This window comes from Odontesthes bonariensis, chromosome 8 (assembly GCF_027942865.1).
Source record: "Odontesthes bonariensis isolate fOdoBon6 chromosome 8, fOdoBon6.hap1, whole genome shotgun sequence".
Lineage (NCBI taxonomy): Eukaryota > Metazoa > Chordata > Actinopteri > Atheriniformes > Atherinopsidae > Odontesthes > Odontesthes bonariensis.
The window spans coordinates 38,781,209-38,807,427 of NC_134513.1; the positions used below are offsets into that span (position 1 = coordinate 38,781,209).

A 26,219-nucleotide genomic window follows, 5' to 3' on the forward strand; every position below is an offset into this window, starting at 1 on the left:
TTTAGTTGAATCTCCTGCATCTTTAGTCGAGTCTCCTGCATCTTTAGTTGAGTCTCCCGCATCTTTAGTCGAATCTCCTGCATCTTTAGTTGAGTCTCCTGCATCTTTAGTTGAGTCTCCTGCATCTTTAGTTGAGTCTCCCGCATCTTTAGTTGAATCTCCTGCATCTTTAGTTGAGTCTCCTGCATCTTTAGTTGAGTCTCCCGCATCTTTAGTCGAATCTCCTGCATCTTTAGTTGAGTCTCCTGCATCTTTAGTTGAGTGTCCCGCATCTTTTGTCGAATCTCCTGCATCTTTAGTTGAGTCTCCTGCATCTTTAGTCGAATCTCCTCCATTTTTACTTGAATCTCCTGCATCTTTACTTGAGTCTCCTCCATCTTTAGTCGAGTCTCCTCCATCTTTACTTGAGTCTCCTGCATCTTTAGTCGAATCTCCTGCATCTTTAGTTGAGTCTCCTGCATCTTTAGTTGAGTGTCCTGCATTTTTAGTCGAATCTCCTGCATCTTTAGTTGAGTCTCCTGCATCTTTACTTGAGTCTCCTCCATCTTTACTTGAGTCTCCTGCATCTTTAGTCGAGTCTCCTGCAGCTTTAGTTGAGTCTCCTGCATCTTTAGTTGAGTCTCCCGCATCTTTAGTCGAATCTCCTGCATCTTTAGTTGAGTCTCCTGCATCTTTAGTTGAGTGTCCCGCATCTTTTGTCGAATCTCCTGCATCTTTAGTTGAGTCTCCTGCATCTTTAGTCGAATCTCCTCCATTTTTACTTGAATCTCCTCCATCTTTACTTGAGTGTCCTCCATCTTTAGTCGAGTCTCCTCCATCTTTACTTGAGTCTCTTGCATCTTTAGTCGAATCTCCTGCATCTTTAGTTGAGTCTCCTGCATCTTTAGTCAAATCTCCTGCATCTTTAGTAGAGTGTCCTGCATTTTTAGTCGAATCTCCTGCATCTTTAGTTGAGTGTCCTGCATCTTTAGTCGAATCTCCTCCATCTTTACTTGAATCTCTTCCATCTTTACTTGAGTCTCCTCCATCTTTAGTCGAGTCTCCTCCATCTTTACTTGAGTCTCCTGCATCTTTAGTCGAATCTCCTCCATCTTTACTTGAGTCTCGTCCATCTTTAGTCGAGTCTCCTCCATTTTTACTTGAATCTCCTCCATCTTTACTTGAGTCTCGTCCATCTTTAGTCGAGTCTCCTCCATCTTTACTTGAGTCTCCTGCATCTTTAGTCGAATCTCCTGCATCTTTAGTCGAATCTCCTCCATCTTTACTTGAATCTCCTCCATCTTTACTTGAGTCTCTTCCATCTTTAGTCGAGTCTCCTCCATCTTTACTTGAGTCTCCTGCATCTTTAGTCGAATCTCCTCCATCTTTACTTGAGTCTCCTCCATCTTTACTTGAGTCTCCTGCATCTTTAGTCGAGTCTCCTCCATCTTTATTTGAGTCTCCTGCATCTTTACTTGAGTCTCCTCCATCTTTACGTGAGTCTCCTGCATCTTTAGTCGAGTCTCCTGCATCTTTAGTTGAGTCTCCTGCATCTTTAGTTGAGTGTCCCGCATCTTTGGTCGAATCTCCTGCATCTCTAGTTGAGTCTCCTGCATCTTTAGTCGAATCTCCTCCATTTTTACTTGAATCTCCTCCATCTTTACTTGAGTCTCCTCCATCTTTAGTCGAGTCTCCTCCATCTTTACTTGAGTCTCCTGCATCTTTAGTCGAATCTCCTGCATCTTTAGTTGAGTCTCCTGCATCTTTAGTTGAGTGTCCTGCATTTTTAGTCGAATCTCCTGCATCTTTAGTTGAGTCTCCTGCATCTTTACTTGAGTCTCCTCCATCTTTACTTGAGTCTCCTGCATCTTTAGTCGAGTCTCGTGCATCTTTAGTTGAGTCTCCTGCATCTTTAGTTGAGTCTCCCGCTTCTTTAGTCGAATCTCCTGCATCTTTAGTCGAGTCTCCTGCATCTTTAGTTGAGTGTCCCGCATCTTTTGTCGAATCTCCTGCATCTTTAGTTGAGTCTCCTGCATCTTTAGTCGAATCTCCTCCATTTTTACTTGAATCTCCTCCATCTTTACTTGAGTCTCTTGCATCTTTAGTCGAATCTCCTGCATCTTTACTTGAGTCTCTTGCATCTTTAGTCGAATCTCCTGCATCTTTAGTTGAGTCTCCTGCATCTTTAGTCAAATCTCCTGCATCTTTAGTAGAGTGTCCTGCATTTTTAGTCGAATCTCCTGCATCTTTAGTTGAGTGTCCTGCATCTTTAGTCGAATCTCCTCCATCTTTACTTGAATCTCTTCCATCTTTACTTGAGTCTCCTCCATCTTTAGTCGAGTCTCCTCCATCTTTACTTTAGTCTCCTGCATCTTTAGTCGAATCTCCTCCATCTTTACTTGAGTCTCCTCCATCTTTACTTGAATCACCTGCATCTTTAGTCGAATCTCCTCCATCTTTACTTGAGTCTCGTCCATCTTTAGTCGAGTCTCCTCCATTTTTACTTGAATCTCCTCCATCTTTACTTGAGTCTCGTCCATCTTTAGTCGAGTCTCCTCCATCTTTACTTGAGTCTCCTGCATCTTTAGTCGAATCTCCTGCATCTTTAGTTGAGTCTCCTGCATCTTTAGTCGAATCTCCTCCATTTTTACTTGAATCTCCTCCATCTTTACTTGAGTCTCGTCCATCTTTAGTCGAGTCTCCTCCATCTTTACTTGAGTCTCCTGCATCTTTAGTCGAATCTCCTGCATCTTTAGTTGAGTGTCCTGCATTTTTAGTTGAATCTCCTGCATCTTTAGTTGAGTCTCCTGCATCTTTAGTCGAATCTCCTCCATCTTTACTTGAATCTCCTCCATCTTTACTTGAGTCTCTTCCATCTTTAGTCGAGTCTCCTCCATCTTTACTTGAGACTCCTGCATCTTTAGTCGAATCTCCTCCATCTTTACTTGAGTCTCCTCCATCTTTACTTGAGTCTCCTGCATCTTTAGTCGAGTCTCCTCCATCTTTATTTGAGTCTCCTGCATCTTTACTTGAGTCTCCTCCATCTTTACGTGAGTCTCCTGCATCTTTAGTCGAGTCTCCTGCATCTTTAGTTGAGTCTCCTGCATCTTTAGTTGAGTGTCCCTCATCTTTTGTCGAATCTCCTGCATCTCTAGTTGAGTCTCCTGCATCTTTAGTTGAATCTCCTCCATTTTTACTTGAATCTCCTCCATCTTTACTTGAGTCTCCTCCATCTTTAGTCGAGTCTCCTCCATCTTTACTTGAGTCTCCTGCATCTTTAGTCGAATCTCCTGCATCTTTAGTTGAGTCTCCTGCATCTTTAGTTGAGTGTCCTGCATTTTTAGTCGAATCTCCTGCATCTTTAGTTGAGTCTCCTGCATCTTTACTTGAGTCTCTTCCATCTTTACTTGAGTCTCCTGCATCTTTAGTCGAGTCTCCTGCATCTTTAGTTGAGTCTCCTGCATCTTTAGTTGAGTCTCCCGCATCTTTAGTTGAATCTCCTGCATCTTTAGTCGAGTCTCCTGCATCTTTAGTTGAGTCTCCTGCATCTTTAGTTGAGTCTCCCGCATCTTTAGTCGAATCTCCTGCATCTTTAGTTGAGTCTCCTGCATCTTTAGTTGAGTGTCCCGCATCTTTTGTCGAATCTCCTGCATCTTTAGTCGAATCTCCTCCATTTTTACTTGAATCTCCTGCATCTTTACTTGAGTCTCCTCCATCTTTAGTCGAGTCTCCTCCATCTTTACTTGAGTCTCCTGCATCTTTAGTTGAGTGTCCTGCATTTTTAGTCGAATCTCCTGCATCTTTAGTTGAGTGTCCTGCATCTTTAGTCGAATCTCCTCCATCTTTACTTGAGTCTCCTCCATCTTTACTTGAGTCTCCTGCATCTTTAGTCGAGTCTCCTCCATCTTTATTTGAGTCTCCTGCATCTTTACTTGAGTCTCCTCCATCTTTACGTGAGTCTCCTGCATCTTTAGTCGAGTCTCCTGCATCTTTAGTTGAGTCTCCTGCATCTTTAGTTGAGTGTCCCTCATCTTTTGTCGAATCTCCTGCATCTCTAGTTGAGTCTCCTGCATCTTTACTTGAGTCTCCTCCATCTTTACTTGAGTCTCCTGCATCTTTAGTCGAGTCTCGTGCATCTTTAGTTGAGTCTCCTGCATCTTTAGTTGAGTCTCCCGCTTCTTTAGTCGAATCTCCTGCATCTTTAGTCGAGTCTCCTGCATCTTTAGTTGAGTGTCCCGCATCTTTTGTCGAATCTCCTGCATCTTTAGTTGAGTCTCCTGCATCTTTAGTCGAATCTCCTCCATTTTTACTTGAATCTCCTCCATCTTTACTTGAGTCTCTTGCATCTTTAGTCGAATCTCCTGCATCTTTACTTGAGTCTCTTGCATCTTTAGTCGAATCTCCTGCATCTTTAGTTGAGTCTCCTGCATCTTTAGTCAAATCTCCTGCATCTTTAGTAGAGTGTCCTGCATTTTTAGTCGAATCTCCTGCATCTTTAGTTGAGTGTCCTGCATCTTTAGTCGAATCTCCTCCATCTTTACTTGAATCTCTTCCATCTTTACTTGAGTCTCCTCCATCTTTAGTCGAGTCTCCTCCATCTTTACTTTAGTCTCCTGCATCTTTAGTCGAATCTCCTCCATCTTTACTTGAGTCTCCTCCATCTTTACTTGAATCACCTGCATCTTTAGTCGAATCTCCTCCATCTTTACTTGAGTCTCCTCCATCTTTAGTCGAGTCTCCTCCATCTTTACTTGAGTCTCCTGCATCTTTAGTCGAATCTCCTGCATCTTTAGTTGAGTCTCCTGCATCTTTAGTTGAGTGTCCTGCATTTTTAGTCGAATCTCCTGCATCTTTAGTTGAGTCTCCTGCATCTTTACTTGAGTCTCTTCCATCTTTACTTGAGTCTCCTGCATCTTTAGTTGAGTCTCCTGCATCTTTAGTCGAATCTCCTCCATTTTTACTTGAATCTCCTGCATCTTTACTTGAGTCTCCTCCATCTTTAGTCGAGTCTCCTCCATCTTTACTTGAGTCTCCTGCATCTTTAGTCGAATCTCCTCCATCTTTACTTGAGTCTCCTCCATCTTTACTTGAATCTCCTGCATCTTTAGTCGAGTCTCCTCCATCTTTATTTGAGTCTCCTGCATCTTTACTTGAGTCTCCTCCATCTTTACTTGAGTCTCCTGCATCTTTAGTCGAATCTCCTGCATCTTTACTTGAGTCTCCTCCATCTTTACTTGAGTCTCCTGCATCTTTAGTTGAGTCTCCTGCATCTTTAGTCGAATCTCCTGCATCTTTAGTCGAATCTCCTCCATCTTTAGTTGAGTCTCCTGCATCTTTAGTCGAATCTCCTCCATCTTTACTTGAGTCTCCTGCATCTTTAGTCGAGTCTCCTCCATCTTTACTTGAGTCTCCTGCATCTTTACTTGAGTCTCCTCCATCTTTACTTGAGTCTCCTGCATCTTTAGTCGAGTCTCCTCCATCTTTAGTCGAATCTCCTCCATCTTTACTTGAGTCTCCTGCATCTTTACTTGAGTCTCCTGCATCTTTAGTCGAATCTCCTCCATCTTTAGTCGAGTCTCCTCCATCTTTACTCGAGTCTCCTCCATCTTTAGTCGAGTCTCCTCCATCTTTAGTCGAGTCTCCTCCATCTTTAGTCGAGTCTCCTCCATCTTTACTTGAGTCTCCTGCATCTTTTTGAACCTTCCAGAGTCCGGACTGAACTCAAAGTATAACTGTCACCTTTCTTTGTCAAAGAAACGAACTCTTCAACAGGAGCAGATGAGTTTTCGGTTCAAGGAGAGGATCAAGTCTCAGGATGTTTCCAGCAGGGACAAGCAGGTACTGAATTTTTTCTGTAGACCCTGTCAGACCCATCGGACCTTTGTTTTCTGCTCTGTCCTGGTCTAAGGTTCGGTCCCTCTGTGTCTTTAAGAAACCTAAGTGAGGACTCAGTGGTAGTTGTGTCCCCCAGCTGCACTTGTCCTTATCCTCAGTATCTGCCTGCAGCGTCTCAGTGTTTCATGTGACCGATGACAGACTGTAATGAATGGTTTCTATCAAAGTGGGGGCTGGTGGAAGACCTGCCTGCAGCGCTGTCGAGGGCCCTGCTGATGGTTTGCTGACTGAGCACTTTGTATAGCTGGTAAAATGAAATGTTTCCACGAGTTTCCACACAGAATTGACCCTGTCCTTAACAACATAAACATGAGCGTAGACAGAAAAACACCTGAAGAAGAAATCAGATTACATTTTTGGATCAAAGAATAACCGCAGTTATGTCGTCTAATCTTAAAAGCTCATTTGGTTGTTTTGTTTCTGGATCTTCATCACTGAAACACTGACTGTGCTGTTGTCTGAAAACACTTCATTTCCCATCAGCCTCAGCGGTGGGAAATGGAGGACGTCTGTTTAGTAGCTGTACTTTGTCTTTACCTCCCGTCTGTCTGTCCATGTGTCTGTGTCCAAAGTGTCTTCGGATGTACACTGGTGGAGTGAGCTCATTGGCTGAGCAGATAACCAATCGTATTAAGAGTCAGCAGGAAGTGGTAAGAGTTTCTTCTTTTAGGGCGGATCAAGGGAAGTGACTGTTGCAAGAATTCAGGATCAGCTGTTCAAACAGTTCATGTTTATCAGTCTGAGCTGAAATGTGTTGGATCTCCAGCTGCCTTTCACTTCCTCTGATTTATTCTTCTGATTCCTCACTTCCTTCAGTGCTCCCTTCAGTGCTCCCTTCAGTGCTCCCTTCCTCTCTCCGCACTCCCTTCAGTGCTTCCTTCAGTGCTCCCTTCCTCTCTCCTCACTCCCTTCAGTGCTTCCTTCAGTGCTCCCTTCCTCTCTCCTCACTCCCTTCAGTGTCCTTGTGCTTTTGCCCCTCAGGTGTTCAGCAGCTGCAGTGATGTCTGTTACTTCTGTAAGCAGAGGGTTTATGTGATGGAGCGTCTCAGCGCTGAGGGTTTCTTCTTCCATCGCAGCTGCTTTCAGTGCGACTCCTGCAGCGCCTCCCTCAGGCCGGCCTCCTACAACTACGACCAGCCCAGCGGTGAGTCGCCGGCCTCGGACACTTTCTGCCTCACAGTTTGGGTTTGGCTTGTGCTGCTGAAGCTTTTTCTTATCAGTCGATGTGGTGTTTAACAGGCACTGAAGCATAAGGTGTCTGAGATGAGGACAGTTTATGGTGAAGTGTGTCGTCCCAGTCCGAATCAGAATCGGTGAGATCTGAACGCAAACATTGATGCTCATGTTCAGACTCATCATATCTGGTGTTGGTCCACAGTAAACCTCCAGACATCCACCTGGAGAACAGAAACAAAGAGCCTGAGATAAAGTGAGGGTTGTTACATCCCAGAGGAGCCGGACTGTATTCAAACAGTTTCATTAAAGAGTTTAAATTGAGACTTTCTTTGAAAGATGACACACCAGAGTAAGCCTTTAAGTCGGAGCTCAGAGCTGAAGAATGAGACCAAAGTTTGACTTCAGCCGATATTTTCCTCTTTACTTGAGAAGTCAAAGGAAACTTTTAGCTGAGGTTGGAAAGCACACGAACAGTCAGACTTTTGAAGAACAAACAGGCTGTTTTGTTCTTGAGATGAAACCACTCTTTAAATTATCCAGAAAAACTTCTTGAAACCTGCATTTCTCAGCCTCTGCAGAAACTACAAACAAAGCATGAAATTGAGGCGTTCAGCCTCCAGATTTTATTGAAAATAATTCACTTTGTTCATCATCATATTTTTCTAAAAGCTTCTTTCATCGTGTTTTCAAATGGTTTAAAAGATAAAAGTATCAGGCCTGGGTGGCAGAACAAAGAACAGATTTGAACTTCTTTTCAGTGAAGCTCTTAAACTTCATTTTTAATTACAGTTAAGGTGGACTCTTTTTTGTTATGCCTCCTCTTCTCTCACTGAAATGTGCGATGAAGCAGCAGCCGTTGGCAGTTTGAGGCCCTTCCGACACACAGAAACATTCAGCTCTTTGTTATCAGAGGACTCATGACTATGGTCTGCTGCCTTCATACAAACACCAGCCGGAGGGTGGAGCCTCTTTATGTGTACCACCATGTTAAATGAAGTAATAAAACACCCACATTTATCTGATGACACCAAGGAACAAGAAACCCCCTGTGCAAATAAAATAAAAAATAAAGATATGAGAAACCAGACAACACCACAGCCAAAGATAACAACGTAATAACCACCACATAGTTTCGGTTTAATGTACACCCTTAAACTCTCAGATCTCAGAGGACAAACAGTTGGTTTGAACAGCTCAGATGGGAAAACACCCTGTTGGGTCTAAATATTTCAGTTATCTTTAAGCTGTAGGCTAACAAAAAGGAAAGTTTTAAGCCTGATCTTAGAGGCAGAGAGGGTGTCTGCTTCCTGAAGCCAAACTGGCAGCTGGTCCCACAGAGAGGGGCCTGATAACTGAAGGCTCTGCCTCCCAAACTGGCAGCTGCTTCCACAGAGAGGGGCCTGATAACTGAAGGCTCTGCCTCCCAAACTGGCAGCTGGTTCCATAGAGAGGGGCCTGATAACTGAAGGCTCTGCCTCCCAAACTGGCAGCTGGTTCCATAGAGAGGGGCCTGATAACTGAAGGCTCTGCCTCCCAAACTGGCAGCTGGTTCCACAGAGAGGGGCCTGATAACTGAAGGCTCTGCCTCCCAAACTGGCAGCTGGTTCCACAGAGAGGGGCCTGATAACTGAAGGCTCTGCCTCCCAAACTGGCATCTGGTTCCACAGAGAGGGGCCTGATAACTGAAGGCTCTGCCTCCCAAACTGGCAGCTGGTTCCACAGAGAGGGGCCTGATAACTGAAGGCTCTGCCTCCCAAACTGGCAGCTGGTTCCACAAAGACGGGCCTGATAACTGAAGGCTCTGCCTCCCAAACTGGCAGCTGGTTCCATAGAGAGGGGCCTGATAACTGAAGGCTCTGCCTCCCAAACTGGCAGCTGCTTCCACAGAGAGGCGCCTGATAACTGAAGGCTCTGCCTCCCAAACTGGCAGCTGGTTCCACAGAGAGGGGCCTGATAACTGAAGGCTCTGCCTCCCAAACTGGCAGCTGCTTCCACAGAGAGGGGCCTGATAACTGAAGGCTCTGCCTCCCAAACTGGCAGCTGGTTCCACAGAGAGGGGCCTAATAATTGAAGGCTCTGCCTCCCAAACTGGCAGCTGGTTCCACAATAGAGGGGCCTGATAACTGAAGGCTCTGCCTCCCAAACTGGCAGCTGGTTCCACAGAGAGGGGCCTGATAATTGAAGGCTCTGCCTCCCAAACTGGCAGCTGGTTCCACAATAGAGGGGCCTGATAACTGAAGGCTCTGCCTCCCAAACTGGCAGCTGGTTCCACAATAGAGGGGCCTGATAACTGAAGGCTCTGCCTCCCAAACTGGCAGCTGGTTCCACAGAGAGGGGCCTGATAACTGAAGGCTCTGCCTCCCATTCTACTTTTAGAAACTCTGGGAACCTCAAGTAAACCTGCAGTTTGGGAACGAAGTGCTCTGTTAGGAAAATATCTTACAATGAGATCTTTAAGATATGATGGAGCTCGGTCATTAAGAGCTTTATATGTAAGGAGAAGAATCTTAAATTCTATTCTGAATTTAACAGGGAGCCAATGAAGAGAAGCTAAAACTGGAGAAATATGATCTCTCCTGTTAGTTCTCATCAGAACTCTGGCTGCAGCATTTTGGATCAGCTGAAGGCTTTTCAGAGAATATGTGGGACAGCCCAATAATAAAGAATTACAGTAGTCCAGTCCTGAAGTAACAGATGCATGAATTAGTTTTTCTGCATCACTCTGAGACAAGATGTTCCTGATTTTAACAATATTACGAAGATGAAAGAAGGCAGTCCTAGAAACCTGTTTTATATGCGAGTCAAATGATAAGTTCTGGTCAAAAATAACTCCAAGGTTCCTCACTGTAGAACTAGAAGCCAAGGAAATACCATCTAGAGTAACTATATAGCTAGACAATTTCTCCCTGAAACGCTCCGGTCCAAAGATAACGACTTCAGTTTTGTCTGAATTTAGAAGCAGACAGTTCTGAGTCATCCAGGTCTTTATGTCTTTAAGACATGCTTGTAGTCTGACCAACCTATTGGGTTCATCTGGTTTTATAGATAAGTACAGCTGAGTATCATCAGCATAGCAATGGAAATTTATGCCATGCTGTCTAATAATGTTACCTAATGGAAGCATGTATAAAGTAAAAAGAATCGGTCCAAGCACAGAACCCTGGGGAACTCCATGACTTACTCTGGTGTGTGAGGAAGATTCTTCATTTACAAGAACAAACTGAAATCTATCAGATAAATATGACTTAAACCAGCCTGACAGGCCCAGTCTGGACTCTGTTAGCAGCAGCTTGCTGTTTCTGTTCAGAGGAAGGCTGGAGTCAACTCAACATCCCTCAGTGGGTCTACATGATGAGATTAATGTGATTACAGCTATAGTTGGGTTATGGTCCTTATCTGAGCGAGGGTAATTCTCCTTGGATATATGGCGGTGAATGAATGGGATCAGAGGCACAAAGCGTGTCATACCCCGGTATGATAGGTGGCGCTGTACCCATTCCAACTGTTGCTAAGAGAGCCACTTCCTGTTGACCTCTTCACCACCAACAACAACAGCAAACTCAGGCATTGGAGAAAGATGGAGAACGCAGAGCCAGATGAAGCTACGTCCCTCTACATTTGGGCTGTGATGAGCTGCTTGTTGCACAAACTCGATGCCCAACGGAGCATTCTCCATCGCGTTGTTTGTTTCTTTCTGACAGCGACAACAACAGGAATATCGTCTCCTTTGACTTCAGGGTCACGACCCCGGGAAAACATCTGGAGCATGCGCAGAACGCAAAGTCTGATTCACCACGTGCTTCAGCGTCTACAAGCAGGTTTAGAGTGACTTTCAACCCAGTTATCTCGGGGTCTGAGTCCCATCCGATCCAGTTCTTAGTCAGATTAAGGTGTCTACATGCACTTAATAACTCAGTCTGATTGGAATTTAGCCAATAATCTGATTTTTACAGCCATGTGACCCCACTGACTGAAGAACTGGGATATAATCTTGGTCTCTCTCTCAGAATAACGATTGATTGATCATTTAAGGATTTTTCACCTGCAGAACTTCGTTTACTCTGACCAACAGCTGAAAGATGTTGAGTTCACTGTCAAAGAAAAAGTGGGACATTCCGCATAGAAGAGTCTGTGTGTGGGAGTGAGATGTCCCCTGATACTTCAGGGACGGACGCCCGTCTCTGGGCCTGAACAGGAACCGTCAGGAACCATGTGACCAAGTGAAGGACAGCCTGTCAGATGGGGTGATGTGTCCTGACAGGGCCCGTCTCTGCAGCCTGATTTCACGCCCTTCAGCTCAGCCGTCGGACTGCAGTTACATGATGCCGACATGTGACCAGCCGGCTCAGCTCGGCCTCGAGCCTCGCCACCACATCTCTGAAGTTCTTTATCTCTTCTTCACAAGTTAACCACACACAGCTTTCATTGTGTCTGACGTCTCTGAAGGCTCCGAGCCAATCAGAGTGCAGCAGTCACATGACCACAGTTTGAAGCTTTGGCGGTCGCTATAAAAACAAAACGTTCAGTCAGTGTTCAGTCACACGGTCGACAGCCAGGAGACGCCGTAAGAACCAGGACCTTCATCCTCTGTTTACTCCTCATCCTCTGTTTACTCCTCATCCTCTGTTTACTCCTCATCCTCTGTTTACTCCTCATCCTCTGTTTACTCTTCATCCTCTGTTTACTCCTCATCCTCTGTTTACTCCTCATCCTCTGTTTACTCTTCATCCTCTGTTTACTCTTCATCCTCTGTTTACTCCTCATCCTCTGTTTACTCCTCATCCTCTGTTTACTCCTCATCCTCTGTTTACTCTTCATCCTCTGTTTACTCCTCATCCTCTGTTTACTCTTCATCCTCTGTTTACTCCTCATCCTCTGTTTACTCTTCATCCTCTGTTTACTCCTCATCCTCTGTTTACTCTTCATCCTCTGTTTACTCTTCATCCTCTGTTTACTCCTCATCCTCTGTTTACTCCTCATCCTCTGTTTACTCCTCATCCTCTGTTTACTCTTCATCCTCTGTTTACTCCTCATCCTCTGTTTACTCTTCATCCTCTGTTTACTCTTCATCCTCTGTTTACTCCTCATCCTCTGTTTACTCTTCATCCTCTGTTTACTCCTCATCCTCTGTTTACTCCTCATCCTCTGTTTACTCTTCATCCTCTGTTTACTCTTCATCCTCTGTTTACTCTTCATCCTCTGTTTACTCCTCATCCTCTGTTTACTCTTCATCCTCTGTTTACTCCTCATCCTCTGTTTACTCTTCATCCTCTGTTTACTCTTCATCCTCTGTTTACTCCTCATCCTCTGTTTACTCTTCATCCTCTGTTTACTCCTCATCCTCTGTTTACTCCTCATCCTCTGTTTACTCTTCATCCTCTGTTTACTCTTCATCCTCTGTTTACTCTTCATCCTCTGTTTACTCCTCATCCTCTGTTTACTCTTCATCCTCTGTTTACTCCTCATCCTCTGTTTACTCTTCATCCTCTGTTTACTCTTCATCCTCTGTTTACTCCTCATCCTCTGTTTACTCCTCATCCTCTGTTAACTCTTCATCCTCTGTTTACTCTTCATCCTCTGTTTACTCCTCATCCTCTGTTTACTCCTCATCCTCTGTTAACTCTTCATCCTCTGTTTACTCCTCATCCTCTGTTTACTCCTCATCCTCTGTTAACTCTTCATCCTCTGTTTACTCCTCATCCTCTGTTTACTCCTCATCCTCTGTTTACTCTTCATCCTCTGTTTACTCCTCATCCTCTGTTTACTCCTCATCCTCTGTTTACTCTTCATCCTCTGTTTACTCCTCATCCTCTGTTTACTCCTCATCCTCTGTTTACTCTTCATCCTCTGTTTACTCCTCATCCTCTGTTTACTCCTCATCCTCTGTTTACTCCTCATCCTCTGTTTACTCTTCATCCTCTGTTTACTCTTCATCCTCTGTTTACTCCTCATCCTCTGTTTACTCCTCATCCTCTGTTTACTCCTCATCCTCTGTTTACTCTTCATCCTCTGTTTACTCCTCATCCTCTGTTTACTCCTCATCCTCTGTTTACTCTTCATCCTCTGTTTACTCCTCATCCTCTGTTTACTCCTCATCCTCTGTTTACTCTTCATCCTCTGTTTACTCCTCATCCTCTGTTTACTCTTCATCCTCTGTTTACTCCTCATCCTCTGTTTACTCCTCATCCTCTGTTTACTCTTCATCCTCTGTTTACTCTTCATCCTCTGTTTACTCCTCATCCTCTGTTTACTCTTCATCCTCTGTTTACTCCTCATCCTCTGTTTACTCTTCATCCTCTGTTTACTCTTCATCCTCTGTTTACTCTTCATCCTCTGTTTACTCCTCATCCTCTGTTTACTCTTCATCCTCTGTTTACTCTTCATCCTCTGTTTACTCTTCATCCTCTGTTTACTCCTCATCCTCTGTTTACTCTTCATCCTCTGTTTACTCCTCATCCTCTGTTTACTCTTCATCCTCTGTTTACTCCTCATCCTCTGTTTACTCCTCATCCTCTGTTTACTCCTCATCCTCTGTTTACTCTTCATCCTCTGTTTACTCCTCATCCTCAGTCTTCACCCTCCCTCCTTATCCTCATTTCTACTTTTGGTTCTGTTTTCCTTCTCAGGCAGGTTCTTCTGTTCCCGCCACCCTGAGTGTGGACCTTGTGCTCTGACGGCGAGGAAGAGGCCAACTCCGTTTGCGTCACATCAATCATCAACGGTAAGAAAAGCTTCAGGTTCAGGCTGAGATCCTTCTGGTTGTGGCTGTGAACAGGGTTTGTGGAAGTATTTATCAAGTGCTGACTGCGTTTCATTTCTTGTGTCTGACGGTTCTTTTTGTCATCGAAGGCGTCTCTGTGTTCGGCGCCATCGCTCTCAGACTCTCTGATCACCAGTGACCGCCGTCGCTCCTCAGGTGAGCTCCCCTCGCCGTCTGTCCTTTCAGTCTGCATACGTGTTCCCACTGAGCGTGCTCCTTAAACGCCAATCACTGTGGGCTTTAGTGTGTGTGTGTTTCTGTGTGTGTCTGTGTGTGTGTGTGGCTGCGTTGGTGTGTTTGCAGCTGCTTCTGTGATGGCTGCCACGCCGGAGAGGATCGAGCTCGAGAACTACAGACGCAGCTCAAAGGCTGAGCTTCAGGAGGAGCCCGAGGAGGTGTCAGAGGAGGTCCTGACCCGATTCAACCTGAACCTGGACAACCAGGTCCACATCAGGTGCAGACGGGGGCCCGAATCCCTAACCCTAACCCCGAAACCCTAACCCTAACCCGGGATGGATGAGGTCCAAACTAAAGATAAAGATAAAGGCCAAAAATAAGTTTATGAACAGAATGTAAAACATGTCATCAGTTTTAAACTTTTTATTCCATAAAAAGTCTTTTACGTCACAAATGTGACTTTTTATGCAACGTGGAGCTTCAGCTGCTCAAAGAGATTTCTCTGGTAAGAATGTCAAATACAAAACTTTTTTTCAGATTCATCATTTAACTGCAAACTTTTCTCATTCAAATTGTTGTTTCATTTCAAACACATCACTGTCCAAATGATAGAAGCCCATCTTTAAAGGTGACATGTTCTGCCTACTTTTACATTCCATTACGGTGCAGACGCTTTTATCCAAAGCGACTTACAATAAGTGTGTTCCACATCGATTTTAACAATTTTCTATGTCTTACTAAGATTTATGAGACGGACTTTGGTCTAAATACCTGTTGGTTTAAGCTCTCCGTCTCAGCCCGTTAACGCCTCGTTTCATAGTTATTATTGAAGAAGGAAAATAACCGAGTCAAACATGTTCCCGAGGTAACACGAGAGTCTCTGGCTGACTTCTCTTCTATTTGTGTTTCCTGTTTTCAGGCCTGAATCTGCAGAGGAGGAGGGTGTGACCTCAGAGGAGGCAACAGCTTCACTGAAGGCAACTCTGCTCCAGCTGAGGGAGGAGGAAGAGCAGGAGGAAGAGGAGGGTGATGAGGAGGAGGAGGTAACAGCTTCTCTGAAGGCAACTCTGCTCCAGCTGAGGGAGGAGGAAGAGCAGGAGGAAGAGGAGGGTGATGAGGAGGAGGAGGTAACAGCTTCTCTGAAGGAAACTCTGCTCCAGCTGAGGGAGAAGGAAGAGCAGGAGGAAGAGCAGGAGGAAGAGGAGGAGGAAGAGGAGGGTGATGATGAGGAGCAGTCCAGTGAGGGTGCGTTGAACTGTGATTTCGTGTGTGTGTGTTTTGTGAGGTCTGTAGTTTAAATCCTCTTCCTGTCGTGTTCCTGTGTGTTATGTTGTGTCTCCCCCTGCTGGTAGAAGGGGAGTACAGCCCCTGGGAGACGGAGCGTCGCTCGGGCTTTTGGCTCCTGTTAGAGGAGGACACAGGTATCCTGACAAACCAGACTTCATTCAAAAACACCTTATTAAGACCAAGCTGTGTTTCTTTCATCCCAACAGAATCAAAGTTACAAGTGTTCACATACATTCATCCCACTTTATTCCACATTCATCCCATTTTATTCCAGATTTATCCCATTTTATTCCACATTTATCCCATTTTATTCCACATTTATCACAATTTATTCCACATTTATCACAATTTATTCCACATTTCTCACAATTTATTCCATATTTATCACAATTTATTCCACATTAATCCCATTTTATTCCACATTAATCCCATTTTATTCCACATTAATCCCATTTTATTCCACATTCATCCCATTTTATTCCACATTTATCACAAATTATTCCACATTTATCACAATTTATTCCACATTTATCACAATTTATTCCACATTCATCCCACTTTATTCCATATTCATCCCACTTTATTCCACATTTATCCCACTTTATTCCACATTCATCCCATTTTATTCCACATTTATCCCACTTTATTCCACATTGATCCCATTTTATTCCACATTTATCCCACTTTATTCCACATTCATCCCACTTTATTCCACATTCATCCCATTTTATTCCACATTTATCCCATTTTATTCCACATTTATCCCACTTTATTCCACATTCATCCCATTTTATTCCACATTTATCACAATTTATTCCACATTCATCCCATTTTATTCCACATTTATCCCACTTTATTCCACATTCATCCCACTTTATTCCACATTCATCCCACTTTATTCCACATTTATCCCACTTTATTCCACATTCATCCCATTTTATTCCACATTTATCCCATTTTATTCCACATTTATCCCATTTTATTCCACATTCATCCCACTTTATTCCACATTCATCCCACTTTATTCCACATTCATCCCACTTTATTCCACATTCATCCCATTTTATTCCACATTCATCCCATTTTATTCCACATTTATCCCATTTTATTCCACATTTATCCTACTTTATTCCACATTCATCCCATTTTATTCCACATTTATCACAATTTATTCCACATTCATCCCATTTTATTCCACATTTATCCCACTTTATTCCACATTCATCCCACTTTATTCCACATTCATCCCACTTTATTCCACATTCATCACACTTTATTCCACATTTATCCCACTTTATTCCACATTCATCCCATTTTATTCCACATTTATCCCACTTTATTCCACATTCATCCCACTTTATTCCACATTCATCCCACTTTATTCCACATTTATCCCACTTTATTCCACATTCATCCCATTTTATTCCACATTTATCCCATTTTATTCCACATTTATCCCACTTTATTCCACATTCATCCCATTTTATTCCACATTTATCACAATTTATTCCACATTCATCCCATTTTATTCCACATTTTTCCCACTTTATTCCACATTCATCCCACTTTATTCCACATTTATCCCACTTTATTCCACATTCATCCCACTTTATTCCACATTCATCCCACTTTATTCCACATTCATCCCACTTTATTCCACATTCATCCCACTTTATTCCAGATTTATCCCACTTTATTCCACATTCATCCCATTTTATTCCACATTTATCCCATTTTATTCCACATTTATCCCATTTTATTCCACATTTATCCCACTTTATTCCACATTCATCCCACTTTATTCCACATTTATCCCATTTTATTCCACATTTATCCCACTTTATTCCACATTCATCCCGTTTTATTCCACATTTATCCCATTTTATTCCACATTTATCCCATTTTATTCCACATTTATCCCACTTTATTCCACATTCATCCCATTTTATTCCACATTTATCACAATTTATTCCACATTCATCCCACTTTATTCCACATTCATCCCACTTTATTCCACATTCATCCCTCTTTATTCCACATTTATCCCACTTTATTCCACATTCATCCCACTTTATTCCACATTCATCCCATTTTATTCCACATTTATCACAAATTATTCCACATTTATCACAATTTATTCCACATTTATCACAATTTATTCCACATTCATCCCACTTTATTCCATATTCATCCCACTTTATTCCACATTTATCCCACTTTATTCCACATTCATCCCATTTTATTCCACATTTATCCCATTTTATTCCACATTTATCCCTTTTTATTCCACATTTATCCCACTTTATTCCACATTCATCCCACTTTATTCCACATTCATCCCATTTTATTCCACATTTATCCCATTTTATTCCACATTTATCCCACTTTATTCCACATTCATCCCACTTTATTCCACATTTATCCCATTTTATTCCACATTTATCCCACTTTATTCCACATTCATCCCACTTTATTCCACATTTATCCCATTTTATTCCACATTTATCCCACTTTATTCCACATTCATCCCGTTTTATTCCACATTTATCCCATTTTATTCCACATTTATCCCATTTTATTCCACATTTATCCCACTTTATTCCACATTCATCCCATTTTATTCCACATTTATCACAATTTATTCCACATTCATCCCACTTTATTCCACATTCATCCCACTTTATTCCACATTCATCCCACTTTATTCCACATTTATCCCACTTTATTCCACATTCATCCCACTTTATTCCACATTCATCCCACTTTATTCCACATTCATCCCACTTTATTCCACATTTATCCCACTTTATTCCACATTCATCCCACTTTATTCCACATTCATCCCACTTTATTCCACATTTATCCCACTTTATTCCACATTCATCCCATTTTATTCCACATTATCCCATTTTATTCCACATTTATCCCACTTTATTCCACATTCATCCCACTTTATTCCACATTTATCCCACTTTATTCCACATTCATCCCATTTTATTCCACATTATCCCATTTTATTCCACATTTATCCCACTTTATTCCACATTCATCCCACTTTATTCCACATTCATCCCACTTTATTCCACATTCATCCCACTTTATTCCACATTTATCCCACTTTATTCCACATTCATCCCATTTTATTCCACATTTATCCCATTTTATTCCACATTTATCCCACTTTATTCCACATTTATCCCACTTTATTCCACATTCATCCCACTTTATTCCACATTCATCCCACTTTATTCCACATTTATCCCACTTTATTCCACATTCATCCCATTTTATTCCACATTTATCCCATTTTATTCCACATTTATCCCATTTTATTCCACATTTATCCCACTTTATTCCACATTCATCCCATTTTATTCCACATTTATCCCATTTTATTCCACATTTATCCCATTTTATTCCACATTTATCCCACTTTATTCCACATTCATCCCATTTTATTCCACATTTATCACAATTTATTCCACATTCATCCCATTTTATTCCACATTTATCCCACTTTATTCCACATTCATCCCACTTTATTCCACATTCATCCCACTTTATTCCACATTCATCCCACTTTATTCCACATTTATCCCACTTTATTCCACATTCATCCCATTTTATTCCACATTTATCCCATTTTATTCCACATTTATCCCATTTTATTCCACATTTATCACAATTTATTCCACGTTCATCCCATTTTATTCCACATTTATCACAATTTATTCCACATTCATCCCATTTTATTCCACATTTATCCCACTTCATTCCACATTCATCCCACTTTATTCCACATTCATCCCACTTTATTCCACATTTATCCCACTTTATTCCACATTCATCCCACTTTATTCCACATTTATCCCACTTTATTCCACATTCATCCCATTTTATTCCACATTTATCCCATTTTATTCCACATTTATCCCACTTTATTCCACATTCATCCCATTTTATTCCACATTTATCCCATTTTATTCCACATTCATCCCACTTTATTCCACATTCATCCCATTTTATTCCACATTTATCCCATTTTATTCCACATTTATCCCACTTTATTCCACATTCATCCCATTTCATTCCACATTTATCACAATTTATTCCACATTTATCCCACTTTATTCCACATTCATCCCATTTTATTCCACATTTATCACAATTTATTCCACATTCATCCCATTTTATTCCACATTTATCCCACTTTATTCCACATTCATCCCACTTTATTCCACATTTATCCCACTTTATTCCACATTCAGCCCATTTTATTCCACATTTATCCCATTTTATTCCACATTTATCCCACTTTATTCCACATTCATCCCATTTTATTCCACATTTATCCCATTTTATTCCACATTTATCCCACTTTATTCCACATTCATCCCATTTTATTCCACATTTATCACAATTCATTCCACATTCATCCCATTTTATTCCACATTTATCCCACTTTATTCCACATTCATCCCACTTTATTCCACATTCATCGCACTTTATTCCACATTTATCCCCCTTTATTCCACATTCATCCCATTTTATTCCACATTTATCCCATTTTATTCCACATTTATCCCACTTTATTCAACATTCATCCCATTTTATTCCACATTTATCCCATTTTATTCCACATTTATCCCACTTTATTCCACATTCATCCCATTTTATTCCACATTTATCCCACTTTATTCCACATTCATCCCACTTTATTCCACATTCATCCCACTTTATTCCACATTCATCCCACTTTATTCCACATTTATCCAACTTTATTCCACATTCATCCCATTTTATTCCACATTTATCCCATTTTATTCCACATTTATCCCATTTTATTCCACATTTATCACAATTTATTCCACATTCATCCCATTTTATTCCACATTTATCACAATTTATTCCACATTCATCCCATTTTATTCCACATTTATCCCACTTTATTCCACATTCATCCCATTTTATTCCACATTTATCCCATTTTATTCCACATTTATCCCACTTTATTCCACATTCATCCCATTTTATTCCACATTTATCCCATTTTATTCCACATTCATCCCACTTTATTCCACATTCATCCCATTTTATTCCACATTTATCCCATTTTATTCCACATTTATCCCACTTTATTCCACATTCATCCCATTTCATTCCACATTTATCACAATTTATTCCACATTTATCCCACTTTATTCCACATTCATCCCATTTTATTCCACATTTATCACAATTTATTCCACATTTATCCCACTTTATTCCACATTCATCCCATTTTATTCCACATTTATCCCACTTTATTCCACATTCATCCCACTTTATTCCACATTTATCCCACTTTATTTCACATTCAGCCCATTTTATTCCACATTTATCCCATTTTATTCCACATTTATCCCACTTTATTCCACATTCATCCCATTTTATTCCACATTTATCCCATTTTATTCCACATTTATCCCACTTTATTCCACATTCATCCCATTTTATTCCACATTTATCACAATTCATTCCACATTCATCCCATTTTATTCCACATTTATCCCACTTTATTCCACATTCATCCCACTTTATTCCACATTCATCCCACTTTATTCCACATTTATCCCACTTTATTCCACATTCATCCCATTTTATTCCACATTTATCCCATTTTATTCCACATTTATCCCACTTTATTCAACATTCATCCCATTTTATTCCACATTTATCCCATTTTATTCCACATTTATCCCACTTTATTCCACATTCATCCCACTTTATTCCACATTCATCCCACTTTATTCCACATTCATCCCATTTTATTCCACATTTTGCACAATTCATTCCACATTCATCCCATTTTATTCCACATTTATCCCACTTTATTCCACATTCATCCCATTTTATTCCACATTTATCACAATTTATTCCACATTCATCCCACTTTATTCCACATTCATCCCACTTTATTCCACATTCATCCCACTTTATTCCACATTTATCCCACTTTATTCCACATTCATCCCATTTTATTCCACATTCATCCCATTTTATTCCACATTTATCCCATTTTATTCCACATTTATCCCACTTTATTCCACATTCATCCCATTTTATTCCACATTTATCACAATTCATTCCACATGTATCACAATTTATTCCACACTTATCACATTTTATTCCACATTCATCCCACTTTATTCCACATTCATCCCACTTTATTCCACATTTATCCCACTTTATTCCACATTTATCCCACTTTATTCCACATTCATCCCATTTTATTCCACATTTATCACAATTCATTCCACATTCATCCCATTTTATTCCACATTTATCCCACTTTATTCCACATTCATCCCATTTTATTCCACATTTATCACAATTTATTCCACATTCATCCCACTTTATTCCACATTCATCCCACTTTATTCCACATTCATCCCACTTTATTCCACATTCATCCCACTTTATTCCACATTTATCCCACTTTATTCCACATTCATCCCACTTTATTCCACATTCATCCCACTTTATTCCACATTTATCCCACTTTATTCCACATTCATCCCATTTTATTCCACATTTATCCCACTTTATTCCACATTCATCCCATTTTATTCCACATTTATCCCATTTTATTCCACATTTATCACAATTTATTCCACATTCATCCCATTTCATTCCACATTTATCACAAATTATTCCACATTTATCACAATTTATTCCACATTTATCACAATTTATTCCACATTCATCCCACTTTATTCCACATTCATCCCACTTTATTCCACATTTATCCCACTTTATTCCACATTCATCCCATTTTATTCCACATTTATCCCATTTTATTCCACATTTATCCCACTTTATTCCACATTCATCCCATTTTATTCCACATTTATCCCATTTTATTCCACATTTATCCCACTTTATTCCACATTCATCCCATTTTATTCCACATTTATCACAATTTATTCCACATTCATCCCATTTTATTCCACATTTATCCCACTTTATTCCACATTCATCCCATTTTATTCCACATTTATCACAATTTATTCCACATTCATCCCATTTTATTCCACATTTATCCCATTTTATTCCACATTTATCCCACTTTATTCCACATTCATCCCATTTTATTCCACATTTATCACAATTTATTCCACATTCATCCCATTTTATTCCACATGTATCACAATTTATTCCACATTTATCACAATTTATTCCACATTCATCCCACTTTATTCCACATTCATCCCACTTTATTCCACATTCATCCCACTTTATTCCACATTTATCCCACTTTATTCCACATTCATCCCATTTTATTCCACATTTATCCCATTTTATTCCACATTTATCCCACTTTATTCCACATTCATCCCATTTTATTCCACATTTATCCCATTTTATTCCACATTTATCACAATTTATTCCACATTCATCCCATTTTATTCCACATTTATCACAAATTATTCCACATGTATCACAATTTATTCCACATTTATCACAATTTATTCCACATTCATCCCACTTTATTCCACATTCATCCCACTTTATTCCACATTTATCCCACTTTATTCCACATTCATCCCATTTTATTCCACATTTATCCCATTTTATTCCACATTTATCCCACTTTATTCCACATTCATCCCATTTTATTCCACATTTATCCCATTTTATTCCACATTTATCCCACTTTATTCCACATTCATCCCATTTTATTCCACATTTATCACAATTCATTCCACATTCATCCCATTTTATTCCACATTTATCCCACTTTATTCCACATTCATCCCACTTCATTCCACATTCATCCCACTTTATTCCACATTTATCCCACTTTATTCCACATTCATCCCACTTTATTCCACATTTATCCCACTTTATTCCACATTCATCCCATTTTATTCCACATTTATCCCATTTTATTCCACATTCATCCCACTTTATTCCACATTCATCCCATTTTATTCCACATTTATCCCATTTTATTCCACATTTATCCCACTTTATTCCACATTCATCCCATTTTATTCCACATTTATCACAATTTATTCCACATTCATCCCACTTTATTCCACATTCATCCCACTTTATTCCACATTTATCCCACTTTTTTTTTTTTTTTTTCTTCTAACCCATCCACCCCCCCCCCCCCCCTAATGGAGGACCTTTTTTCTTCTTTATCCTTTTTTTTTTTTTTTTTTCCTATTTAATTAAGTCTATAACATAGATCAAAACACAATTTACACAGGCTGTTACACTCATGATAATGATAATAATAATACAAAACAATAAATAAAAATATAAAAAAACATTAAAGCAAAAGAATAAATGATCACTATAACAAAAAAAAACATTTTATAGCAAATCTATCTTTTTTGAGTTACCTTTTAGGCTAGTTTATTATTTTTTCTTTGTCTCAGTTTTCCCAATGTTCCCCTTCTATAAGTTTAATCCATCGTTTTCCATACATTTCATTATTACCTCCATATGTCATCCCACATTGAATTTTACAATATAGTTTAACATAATTCATAAACCTTTTGATATTTAATCTATTCTTACATTTTGAACCAAAAATAAACATTTTCCCAAGTAAAAGGATTATATTTTGTATGCCTTCTGCCTCTGCCAGGTTACCAAATAGCACCGTAAACAGACCTGTATATAGTTGGATGCCGTGTACAGACAACCAATTTTCAACATCAAACCAAAACACCCCAGAGGTTGCACAGTACCAAAAAAGATGTTCCACTGTCTCCTCCTCTTCTTGACAGAATTGACAGTTCGGGGATGGTTCTATTTCCCACACATAAAACATTTTTTTTGTTTCCAAAAATTTATAAAACATTTTGTATTGGAAATATCTTATTTTATTATCTAGTGTTGCTTTGTATAGTGTTTTAAAAACATATTTCCATGGTATTGGAGTATCCAGCTGACGTTCCCAGTAGTCAATATATTTATAAGGAATATCTATGAGTTTACTGTTCACCAAATTGAAGTTATACATCTCTTTATTTTTTTATTTTTTTGTGATCCACTTACCCAATTTTATATAGGGCCTGCATACCCATTGTGATACAGAGAAACTTTTTATTTTTATTTTCCAAGTTCGAGGTATCGATCCTACCAGCTGATTATACTGATGCAGTGTGCCTACATCACCATATTTTTGTTTTATCTGTACATATAACAATACTTCACCTTTCTCCACAATGTCGTTGAAAAAAAGTATTCCTTTTGTGAACATATGTTCTAAAAAAATGGTGCTACCTTTCAGCATTATATTGGAGTTGAACCATAACATTTGTTGCAGTATTTCATCATTTCTTTCTGGTGGGTGAAACTGATAGTGGAGCCAGCTTTGCAGTGCTTCAGTCAAGAAAGCCGAGAGTTGAGAGAAGATATCCTTCATTGAGAAAAGTTGTGATGAGTGTATTTGAATAAAGGGGAATAGGTTTTTTTTAAACAAAGGGTGTATCTTTCCCACCAGCCTACTAGAGAACCATTCCTTGTTGAAGTAGAATTTTGGAATAAGAGATGCTTTTATAGATAAGTTCATAGCTTTTAAGTTCAGCAGTTTCGTGCCTCCTACATTATAATCATTATATAAGTATATGCGTTTAATTTTATCTTTCTTTCCATTCCATATAAATTTAAATATCTGTTGTTCGTATTCCTTATAGAAGGATTCTGCAGGTGTTGGAAGGGAGAGCATTAGATATGTAAACTGTGACACGACCAGTGTATTTACAAGTGTTGTTTTGCCAAAAATAGTGAGTTTATTTCCTTGCCAAGGTTGTAATACTTTGCTGAGCCGTTTTAATTTGATGTTAAAATTCAAAGTCGATATTTCTTTAACGTTCTCTGGTATATGGATTCCTAAAACGTCGATGCCACCATCCGTCCATTTCACTGGCATTTGGCATGGAAGAGTAAAATTTGTGTGTTTGAGTGAACCTAGTCTCATAATGTGACATTTTTCATAGTTGGGTTTCAAGCCTGATATTTTGGTAAATTGGTCCAGATCGTCTATGAGATTTTTCAAGGATAGTATGTTTGGTTTGATCATAAATGTTGTATCATCCGCATACATTAATATTTTCAAGTAAATACCGTTTAGTCCCAATCCTCTTATGTTTCCGTTAGATCGTATTCTTTCTGCCAATATTTCAATGGATAAAATAAACAGATATGGAGAAAGAGGACAACCTTGTTTCACTCCTCTCTCCAACTTAATTGGTTTTGAAAGGTGTCCATTATTAATAACTTTACTGGAAGCTCCCCTGTACATGACTTTAAACCAATTTATAAAGGACTCCCCAAAGCCAAAATATTGTAAGCATCTGATGATAAAAGTCCAATAAATTTTATCAAAACCCTTCTCAAAGTCAGCAACAAAAATAAGACCTTCCTTTTCTTTTGTGTCATAGTGCTCCATAGTCTCCAGTAACTGCCTAATGCTGTTAGATATATTTCTGCCTTCTAAAAACCCGGTTTGATCATGATGTATCAATGTTGGTAGCACCTTTTTAATCCTTTTTGCTATACACTAAGCTAAAATCTTTGAATCATAACCCTGAAGTGTCAGTGGTCTCCAATTCTTTATGTGAACAGGATCTTTACTTTTTCCACAGGAATCTTGTTTTAACAGTACCGAAATTGCACTTTCTCTTTGAGTTCTTGTAAGAATACCTTCCTCATATGAGAAGTTTAGACAATCAAGAAGAGGCTTTTTAAGATGTTCATAAAATACCTGATACACTTCAAAAGGAAGGCCATCCAGGCCAGGTGTTTTCCCTTTTTTAAAAGACATTATTGATGTATAAAGCTCATCCTCTGTTATTAGGCCCTCACAAGATTGTTTCTGGCCCTCTGTTAACTTTACATGTTTACTGGGGAAAAAGACATTTTCATCAACCTCTTCATGATCTTC

General features: G+C 39.9%; 1 protein-coding gene across 2 annotated transcripts in view; it reads left to right on the forward strand.

Annotated features, from left to right (window-relative positions):
- The window catches only part of LOC142385670 (protein-methionine sulfoxide oxidase mical3b-like), a 70,949-nt gene that overhangs the window by 24,333 nt on the left and 20,397 nt on the right, over positions 1 to 26,219 (forward strand). The window contains exons 17-23 of one of the 2 annotated variants that reach the window (XM_075472391.1): positions 5,734 to 5,817; positions 6,447 to 6,524; positions 6,856 to 7,018; positions 13,677 to 13,771; positions 13,900 to 13,966; positions 14,114 to 14,264; positions 14,907 to 15,232. In XM_075472391.1, the coding sequence (XP_075328506.1) occupies positions 5,734 to 5,817; positions 6,447 to 6,524; positions 6,856 to 7,018; positions 13,677 to 13,771; positions 13,900 to 13,966; positions 14,114 to 14,264; positions 14,907 to 15,232 (964 nt within the window). The remainder of the gene's footprint in view (positions 1 to 5,733; positions 5,818 to 6,446; positions 6,525 to 6,855; positions 7,019 to 13,676; positions 13,772 to 13,899; positions 13,967 to 14,113; positions 14,265 to 14,906; positions 15,233 to 26,219) is intronic. The other variant, XM_075472392.1, reaches the window with a different exon arrangement.